General features: G+C 42.9%; 1 protein-coding gene across 3 annotated transcripts in view; it reads left to right on the top strand.

Moving 5' to 3' along the window:
- Positions 1 to 5,122: 5,122 nt before the first annotated feature.
- The window catches only part of SPEN (spen family transcriptional repressor), a 79,068-nt gene continuing 73,588 nt past the window's right edge, over positions 5,123 to 10,602 (top strand). For all 3 annotated transcript variants that reach the window (XM_063436100.1, XM_063436101.1, XM_063436099.1), the window contains exon 1: positions 5,123 to 5,317. In XM_063436100.1, the coding sequence (XP_063292170.1) occupies positions 5,235 to 5,317 (83 nt within the window). In that variant the 5' untranslated portion in view covers positions 5,123 to 5,234. The remainder of the gene's footprint in view (positions 5,318 to 10,602) is intronic.

Below are 10,602 nucleotides of genomic sequence, written 5' to 3'. Positions count from 1 at the left end.
GGGAAAACATAAGCCATGTCGAAGTTCCAAGTGATCGATAGACCGTCTAGGACATCTGGGTAATCTCCTGTTTGGAGAGAAACAAATCTCTGCACTTTCCTGTTTCTCCTTGTGGCCATCAAGTCTATATCTGGCCTGCCGAAGCAGGTAACCAACACCAAGAAAACTTGGTTTGATAGTGCCCAGTCTGCCTGAGACCAATGACTTCTGCTGAGGTCGTCTGCAATAATGTTCAGAGACCCTCTGATATGGGTAGCTGATATTGTGAGAAGATTCGCTTGGGCCCAAGACATTATACGGTAGCAGAGATCTTGTAGAGCTTTTACCCTTGTGCATGTCTTTTTGCGACATCCGTCAGGTAGAGGTACAGCACATTCCAGACAACACAAGTGCTTAGATTTGCTTGTGGCTTTTCTAGGAACAGATGCTGACATCTTGTCTTTGTCTTATCCGGAGATATAGGACTGGACATATCTGTGGAAAAAACACCAGAATTAACTATAAAAAAAAATAGGAGCATGCGGGGGCGGAGCCTGACCAGGATCCAAGATGGCTGCATAAGCTGACAGCTCCCGAGACCCAGGCACAATTAAGCCACAAAAAGCGCACTGAAAACGCAGCTGACCCCACCAAACGGCCCACTCACCCACCGGGTAACCCACAGCAATGGGCGGCAGCAGGAAAAACCACGACTCGCAGCCGTCAGTAGCCTCACACTTTCAGGCGCAAGGAGACCCGGCGCCATCTTATACACGTGGCCAGGAGAATTCAGACTCCGAGCACAGCGAGACCTCAGCCCCGGAATCAGCACCGCTGACGAAGACGGACCTTCAACGGTTTCTTAAAGAAGCAGCAGCAGACATTAAAAATCATATGGCAACAATTAGAGAAACCGCTTCAGGGCATGAAGGCAGACATCACAGAACTGGGGGAGCGGACGGGACAAGTGGAGAAAAGGGTAGATTACATCATGGATACAGTAGTTACCCAGGCAGACACCATATCAACTCTGCAATCACGTATAGAAACACTGGAAAACGGACTGGAAGACCTCAGCAACAGATCCAGAAGAAATAACATCAGGATCAGAGGCCTCCCTGAGACAGTCACCGGAGAGATGCTACACTCCACACTGCACAAGGCATTTCTAACCCTCCTACCCGACAAAACCCCACAAGAGCTGACCATGGACAAAGCCCTGAAGCCCCCTAGCCAAGACCACACAGCCCCCAGAGACGTAATAGTGAGGCTTCACCATTACTCCGTCAAGGAAGCGCTCATAGAGGTGACCAGGAAAAGCCCGCCAAAACTAGACACCACCACGCTGGCATTTTATCAGGACTCATCACCTACCACACTAGTCAAGCGTCGAGAGCTGAAACCTCTCACCTCGACACTAACCCAGGCGGGTATAGCCTACAGATGGGGTCACCCCTTCAAACTCCTGGTCCGCAGAGATAACATAACACATATCCTCACAGACCCCACCAAACAGCAAGCATTTGCCTTCAAACTGTGCCTACACCTCCTGACAACAAGACTAGAGAGCACCAGCAGACAGAGGAGACCTCCACTACTACAACCACTCTGGGGAAAACCGCTACACCGGGACTCACCCACAGGCAACGCCGGGAGCCAGAATGAGAGTGACATGACTTCACCTCACCAACCCTGAACCCAAAACAACCCGGGAGAAGACCAGCAAGGCTCCCCGAAAAGACGGACTAAATGAAGCGCAAAAGAAGCATAGACTGCACCCACATAATATATCCTTTAAACACAGAGACAATATTTGAATGTTCTACTAACGTTTATTTTCTGTACCCTACTGATTTTACCTTGTTGGAAAAAAAACAAATAAAGAAGGTTTTTTAAAAAAAACAAAACAAAAAAAAAGTTTTAAGGGTTAAATCTCACCTCAAATCACCTAAGATCCATGTAGGAGGGCTGGAGACACGGAGAACCAGGACTGTACACCCACCCTTGGGGTCAGAAAGGTTCTGCACAGCTTTATATGCCTAAATTTTGAATTTGGTGCCAAAACACTGCTTTGCGCATGCTCAGTAGCGCGATTCTGTTTTCGGTGGAACACAACGCCTCCACCGCTGTGTGTATGCGTAATTCTCAATGATGGAGGTCCGCCCGGGAACTCTTAGAAATGCCACAAATAGTGCAGTACCCGGTCGCATTCCATAACGCGAAACTGGAAATACTGTTGCAGCTCAGCAGCCTGTGCTGACCGCACCATCTCTCCACTTGAACTGTGGGGAACTTGTCCGTCCCGTTGCCGGGACAAGAAGAACAGGGGTGATACTCTGGCTTACAGGTTATATGGAGGCAGCAGGCAGAGCACAGCAATTATATTCAAAGAAGGGGGAGCTTCTTGTCCAGAACCTTAAGGAACATCCCACTTGTGATTACTGCCACTATACGAAGGGAAAAGTAATGTTTTACCAAGATAAGGATTTAGTGAGGAAGATTGGTCCATCCCTTGGACAGGGTCTTCTCATCCTTTAGGTTTAAATCAGTCATTGCAGTGCTCATGGGAAAGGAACAGCTACTAAACTACATAACCCTCCTAATGCAACCCATACTAAGAGCAAACCATGGAGGTATAATTACATTTAACAAGTTGTCCAATTGCTATATGATGCATTTTTAGACAAGTCTGAGGAATTCCAAGTCAAAATGTATTTGTGTGACATGAGGGGCATGTGCATAACAGCAGTTGAAATAGGATTTATATAATGTCCCTAACAAAAATTTTGGGATGCCAATGCCAACTGTGAAATTAAGGCCTAATAGTGCCTTGAGTATTCCTTTAAGAGTAAAGTGACATTTCTTCTTGTGATGAATACCAAAGAATCGCTTACAGTAACACTATAGTGTTAGCAGTTCATATCTTGGTGTTCTGAGCCACTCCAGTGCTTTCTCAAAGAAACTATTGCCATTCTGCAAGGGCAAATCTAGAAGGACATGGCACCCAGGACAATTCATTGAGAAGAAGTGGTCCGAGCGTCATTAAGGTCTTGCTGCAGATTTGTCATATTTAGGGGCACTCATATATACCTTAAAACATTTAATACTTAAAGGGACACTATAGTCACCTGAACAACTTTAGCTTAATGAAGCAGTGTTGGTGTATAGAACATGCCCCTGCAGCCTCACTGCTCAATCCTCTGCCATTTAGGAGTTAAATCCCTTTGTTTATGAACCCTAGTCACACCTCCCTGCATGTGACTTGCAAAGCCTTCCATAAACACTTCCTGTAAAGAGAGCCCTATTTAGGCTTTCCTTATTGCAAGTTCTGTTTAATTAAGATTTTCTTATCCCCTGCTATGTTCATAGCTTGCTAGACCCTACAAGAGCCCCTGTATGTGATTAAAGTTCAATTTAAAGATTGAAATACAATTATTTAAGGTAAATTACATCTGTTTGAAAGTGAAACCAGTTTTTTATTTCATGAAGGCTCTGTCAATCATAGCCAGGGCTGCAAAAACAGAAAAAAAAAGGTGATTTAACTCCTAAATGACAGTGAATTGAGCAGTGAAATTGCAGGGGAATAATCTATACACTAAAACTGCTTTATTTAGCTAAAGTAATTTAGGTGACTATAGTGTTCCTTTAACAAAAAACTAAGGCCACAACTCCACTACCTAAAATGTCCACGACATAAGATCAGTTGTTCGTGTAAACACCATACAAACAGGCCATGATCTCACAGTTCGATTCCCCATCCCAAGGCAGCCACAGACTAACCCCATCTCACTTATTGTAACAGGCAAGGTAACCTATGTTCGGAATATCAACCGTATCCATATGTAAAGCCATTCAGTGGCTGTGCAGGTCAGTAAATCTAAATATTGTGAATTGAAATGCTATTCTCAAAAAAAATAAAATAAAAAAAAAACGTACATTTTATGTAAAAGGTTAAAACCCCAACGTTTTAGTGAAAAGAAGCTAGAAAATAAAGTGTGATGGGTCAAATTAACTTCACAAGTGTCAGGAAGATTTAAAGGTTAGCTCAGAATAGCCACCCTGTACTGATATTTCTCTATTCGGCTATTTGGCCTATGATCTGAAGGAGAATCCGAGTTCCTGCCAGCTCCCATTTAAATAAAAAAAATTGGTAAACTTTCAGTTTGCGGTTTAGGAGGAGACTCCCTGCAGAGCTATAGGACACTAATTTACCTGTTTGTATGACACTGGTTTATAGGGCGCTCGGCGACTGAACAGCTTGTACAGCGCTCGGCTACTTACCGGTGGCTTATAGCACGCTCGGCTACTTACCGGTGGCTTCTAGCACGCTCGGCGACTTACCGGTGGCTTCTAGCACGCTCGGCGACTTACCGGTGGCTTCTAGCACGCTCGGCGACTTACCGGTGGCTTCTAGCACGCTCGGGGACTTACCGGTGGCTTATAGCACGCTCGGGGACTTACCGGTGGCTTATAGCACGCTCGGGGACTTACCGGTGGCTTATAGCACGCTCGGGGACTTACCGGTGGCTTATAGCACGCTCGGGGACTTACCGGTGGCTTATAGCACGCTCGGGGACTTACCGGTGGCTTATAGCACGCTCGGGGACTTACCGGTTAACAGTTTCCAGTCAGAGATTTACAAATAGATAAAACTCTAGGGAGCTCCGGTCTATCTATAATGAGGTCACAAGCTGCCATGTCACAGTATGTCAGCCTAGCAGTGACCACATGCCCTCAGCAGGAATAAGCTGGAAAGAGCCTAACAGCACAGCAGCCATCTTGTCTCTTCTGACTGAATTGAGAACGCACTCCCAGAATCCTCCGCGGTACTCTCAGGCAACGCTCTCCCTTCCCTCCCTCCTTCCCACTTTATAGTGGCATGCCCCTCCCCCACTGTTTTTCTTGGTAGTCAGTTTACTCGCACGCGCAGACCCCTCCCTCTTCTCCCACTCAATCAGCGATACGCAGGCGCATATGGCCCCGCCCCTTCGATGCTGCTGGAAGGCCGCCGCGCGTGCGCAAATCCCGCCAAGCGCCCTCCCCGCGCAGAGTGCAGCGCGCGTGCCCAGTGCGGCCCCTCCCCTCCGCCGCCCCCTCAGCTCCCCATTCACCTCAGCGAGTGTCGCGCATGCGCAGAGCCGGTGTCGGCGCCAGGGGTTGGCAGTGCGCGTGTGACCGGGACACAGCGGAGCGAGCCTCACCGGAGCCCTTCCCGCCAATGCTGGGCCCCCTCCCCCCGTCTGCACCGCGCCAGCATGGTCCGGGAAACCAGGCACCTGTGGGTGGGGAACCTGCCCGAGAACGTGCGCGATGACAAGATTATCGAGCATTTTAAACGGTGAGAATACCACCTCCGCCGGGCGGCGGATCATCCGTCAGGGAGCCAGGGACCTGTCACGTCAACCAGGGAAACCGTGTGTGCGAGGGCCACGATGTGTGCCAAAGGCAGATATGGTGTGTGTGTGTGTGTGTGTGTGTGTGTGTGTGTGTTATACTGTGTGTACACTGTGTAATCTGTGTGTGTGTGTGTGTGTGTGTGTACGTACACTGTGTTTATACTGTGTGTGTGTGTATACTGTGTGTGTACACTGTGTAATGTGTGTGTACACTGTGTAATGTGTGTTATACTGTGTGTGTGTACACTGTGTAATGTGTGTTATACTGTGTGTGTGTACACTGTGTAATGTGTGTTATACTGTGTGTGTGTACACTGTGTAATGTGTGTTATACTGTGTGTGTGTACACTGTGTAATGTGTGTTATACTGTGTGTGTGTACACTGTGTAATGTGTGTTATACTGTGTGTGTGTACACTGTGTAATGTGTGTTATACTGTGTGTGTGTACACTGTGTAATGTGTGTTATACTGTGTGTGTGTACACTGTGTAATGTGTGTTATACTGTGTGTGTGTACACTGTGTAATGTGTGTTATACTGTGTGTGTGTACACTGTGTACTGTGTAATGTGTGTTATACTGTGTGTGTGTACACTGTGTAATGTGTGTTATACTGTGTGTGTGTACACTGTGTACTGTGTAATGTGTGTTATACTGTGTGTGTGTACACTGTGTAATGTGTGTTATACTGTGTGTGTGTGTACACTGTGTAATGTGTGTTATACTGTGTGTGTGTGTACACTGTGTAATGTGTGTTATACTGTGTGTGTGTACACTGTGTAATGTGTGTTATACTGTGTGTGTGTGTAATGTGTGTGTTACTGTGTGTAATGTTAGTGTGGATGAGGTGTATATACTGTGTAATGTGTGTGTTAGTGTGTGTGGATGAGGTGTGTACACTGTGTAATGTGTGGATGAGGTGTATACACTGGGTACGTGTGTAATGTGTGTGTTACTGTTTGTGGATGAGGTGTGCACACTGTATGTGTGTGGATGAGGTGTGGGCACTGGGTACATGTTTAATGTGTGTGTGTTACTGGCCAAGGTATATATACTGGGGTATATGTGGTATGTATATGTGTGTATTGGATATATGGATTGTGCATATTCTGGGTTCGTTCTTGTTCTTTATAAAGTGCCAGCATATATCTCAGTGCTTTATTATAGGCCGAATAAAAAAATAATTGCAACTGAACGGGTTGGATGTACAGGAACAGAAGGTAGCAAGGGCCCTGCTCAGATGAGTTTACAGTCTGAAGGGTGCAGTGTGCATCATGTGTAATGTGTTGCTATGTGCATATAGTGTGATGTTTTGCTGTGTTGCTGTACTGGTTGCATGTGTAATGTGTTGCTGTGTGTATACAGGGTGCATGTGTAATCTACTGTTGTGCGTGCCCAGAGTGCTTGTGCGATGTGTATTACTGTGAATGGATAAGTGTGTAATGGGTTTTGTATTGAATTAATTTGTAATATTTATCGTACATTTTGAATGATGTACACTGCATTTATAGTGTTTGTGCATGATATATGTATGTATACTACTGTTTTTTCAGCTGCGTGCAATGTATTGTATGTAATTGCTATAGCACACGATTATATACTCTGTATAAACTGTGGGGAAGAATTATTAATGGTTTCTAATAAAAAAGTGGGAAATCAATAGGAAAATACCACTTAAAGGAACCCTGTAGTGACTAAAGCAGCTTTAGCATAATTATGTAACTATGGTGTATATATTCTGCCCCTGTAATTTCACTGCTCAATTCTCCACAATTTAGAAGTTTAATGGCTTTATTTATACAGCCCTAGTCATACCTCCCTGCACGTGATGTGAACAGCCTTCCTAAACACTTCCTGTAAAGCAAGATCTACTTTACACTTTTTTTTTTTTAATTGCAAATTCTGTGTAATCTATACTTTCATATCTCCTGTGATGTTAATAGCCTCATAGAGTCTGCATGTGCCTCCTGAGTGTGATTAAAGTTCAATTTAGAGAGCAGGAGCTAAAACCTCCTAAAGTAAGTTAACATCTGATTGAAAATGAAACTACAGTATTTGTTTTCATGCAGTCTGTGTGAGTGACAGCATGGGGAGGTGTGACTAGGGCTGCATGGACAGGTCACAAACTGATTTAAGCCCTAAAAGGCAGAGAATTGAGCAGTGAGACTTTGGGTATGATCTATACACTAAACCTGCTTCATAGTGCTAAAGGTTTTTTTTTTGTTTTTTTTTTTTCAAGACTGTCGTGTCCCTATAACTTTTCAGATCATGTACCTTTAAATTATCACCATGTGTTCTGTGGATATATGGTGTACAGCTGGCCATCAGGCCTACAAAGGTCTGAGGCATATTTAAAATGCGATAATCAGGTTCTCAGATTTGTTTGTGGTGCACAGTTTTTGTTTTATGGAAGGAATCCAATTGGTTTTTCTGTGTGGCATTATGTGATCTGCAGTGTCTGTTTTGGGCCAGCTGTTTAAATACATTGTGTTTAAATATATTGATGCCAACAATACCTGGTTTAATACAGGGTGCACCTTAGTAGTGTGTTATGTTGGCTATTTCGCCTGACTCCCTCATCCTCTTGTTTTATTTTTTGCTAAGTGTATTATGGCCATGAGCATTCATTCTTCCCCGATTGCTAAAGGGTCAATCAGTACTGTTGTTTGTGAGTCTTGTCTCCTGGCCTTGTGAATTATTTAATCCCCCTTCCCCCTGCATTTTTCGAGTGGAGGGGGAGGGGGTTGTGATCTGTGTATCGACCATTCATGGCCTCTGTACTAATCATGAGATTGGTGGGAACCTGGGACATATTTAGGCAAGGGATCTCTCTCTGTCCCTCTTGTCAGGCTATCCATGGTCAACGATACATTGGCTCACAATTAACTTTGGCTTTCTCGTGCCTAGCTTTTAATGGTTTTCTCGTGCATGTTTGAAAGGTTTAATCAGAGGTTGTTAATTTCCCAGTACAAGCCTTTGTTTGCAAAGCTGTTAAAGCTATCTCTGGTGCATGATATATCATGGAAAAGCCTTGATCTTTGGTCGTGCAGTTTGCAGTTGATCTCCTTGTATGGGTAATTCCCTGCAGTAAACCTCCCTCCCTAACTCCATCCATAAGCCAGAGCTGTCTCCCTGCAGCTCCTGCTCTGAGTGTGCATAGAGAACTCTCCTCCTCCCAAATCAGAAGCAAAGGCGCTGCTCTGGTTATAGGTATTTCTTTAAAATTAAAAACAAAATCTTCCAGCTTTTTTGCAACCTGCAAGCAATAATTCTACTGTCTGCATGTCTGACAACGTTCAAAGCACTATCCTCATTCACCAGATTAGCCGACAGTGCTATCAGACAGCCAGCTGCCATTTTCTCCCCCTTAAGCAGCAACCATACCGTCTGGACATCTCTGGTTATCAGGAGGGGTCTTTTTGCCTTTAGCTCTGGTTATTTCTGGAGTACCAGATTAATCTGACATTTTGTACACTGCAAGATTGAGCAAATAAAGTACCTTGTGTTGCTAGGCTTTCACAGCAACCAAAAAGGTCTTTAAATATTGAGTTGAAGTTGCTACGGTGATGTTGCTAAGAGATCCATTATGGGAGGGATTTAAATGAAGCCATCACAATACCATTTATTCTTTAAAATACCAGCTTTAATTCAAACAGTTTTTCTGAATTTTAGAAGCCTTGCCATGAGAACTCTAAGAAGGGGTGATTAAATGTATTTCCCCTAATTTAGCACAATAACAAAAAATAGCTGTTGAAGATTAAGATTATAGTGTGATGGGCTCTGCATGCTTGAGCGTTCCATACATCTTATAATAGCGAACACCAATGCATTGTGAATCATAGTAAAACAATTTGTAGATTTCTGGCACCGGCTTAAAATAGTGTCTTGTGACGGGTTGAATAATATCTTCCCCCATTGAGAAGCTTTTTCAAATGAGCTGATATTAGGTAAATGCAGTCGTAGTTCCCACCCATCCCCCAGCCTGTGAAAAAAAATCCCAAAAAGCCTTAGTAAGCTTAATTAAATTGCAAGCTACTGTTGTAAACCTTAATGTGTTGTACACGGACTGCACACAAAATCTGTTACATCGCTATGTTTGGTGGTTGTTTTGTTTTGTGTGTTTTTTTTCTTTTTATGAGTATTCTTTTTCTTTTATATAGAAATTGTCCTTGCAGAGAGATAAACAGCATTTTGTCAGTTGTCTGGGTGTGGGAAGATCCTTTATTGTCCAATCTCAGCAGTTATCACATCTTTTGTTGTGTGAATGCCCTGTTCTCTTACGTTTTACATTTGAATTGCTCTCTGATTGCTTCGATAGCATGTTTACTGTAATATATCACATGCTAAATACCCTTTAGAGGAAAAAAACAATTAGATTAAGTAGTTCTTATAAAATGGACCTTGACAAAAAATTAGCACACTTTTAAATATAACACGTACATTTTTACATGTAATATCTATGCTATTTTTTATTTACATTTTGTGCAAATGATTCGGAATTAATTTGACATTGTATAAATGCATCAGTGTATTGGGTTTGTAGGGCATAGGAAAATAAATGCTGGATCTAATTTACCAGAATTCTTGTCAAGTGAATCAATACAGATCAATATTCACCATTGCTCAGTATTTTGATTGGTGAGAGCAATTTGCAGAAGACCTTTTTATTTTTTATGTAAATAATGGATCAAACCACATTTGCAAACATAGACTAGATATGCACGTGTGTTATATATTTTTTTTATATATATATATATATATATATATAAATTACCTTTTTCTTATTCTGCAGTTAGCATCAGATATCTTACTTTACAGACGGAGGTGGAAAAGATATTTGGATTTTAACATTGGATGCCTCTGTCATTGCAAATATGTGATTTTGGGGATGTATGGAGCAGGAAAAAAAATACATTTTAAAAGGGGATTTGTGATTCTTTTTAAATAGATATTATGTTTCACTTTTCTTATTTTATTTTTTATTGCCTTTGATGAATTCCCAAATGTGATTGACACATTATTGAAAGTAATAATTGTGACTATATCTCTGCCTAATATTTTGGTCCTATAACATAAGTCTGTTTGTAGAGGTTTTAGATTGTTGAATCTTTGTTAAAGGATCTCATAATGGGTAAACCTTGGGATTGCAGTATTAATGCATGGAAATATGGTGGTCTATAGATCTGTCTATCCCGGTGTCTTGCCTACCATTAACTTTAAATTGTCTC

Source organism: Pelobates fuscus, chromosome 11 (assembly GCF_036172605.1).
Source record: "Pelobates fuscus isolate aPelFus1 chromosome 11, aPelFus1.pri, whole genome shotgun sequence".
NCBI classification, from domain to species: Eukaryota; Metazoa; Chordata; class Amphibia; order Anura; family Pelobatidae; genus Pelobates; species Pelobates fuscus.
The sequence above is the reverse complement of the archived record's forward strand: the minus strand, read 5'-3'. Positions and strand labels throughout refer to the sequence as shown.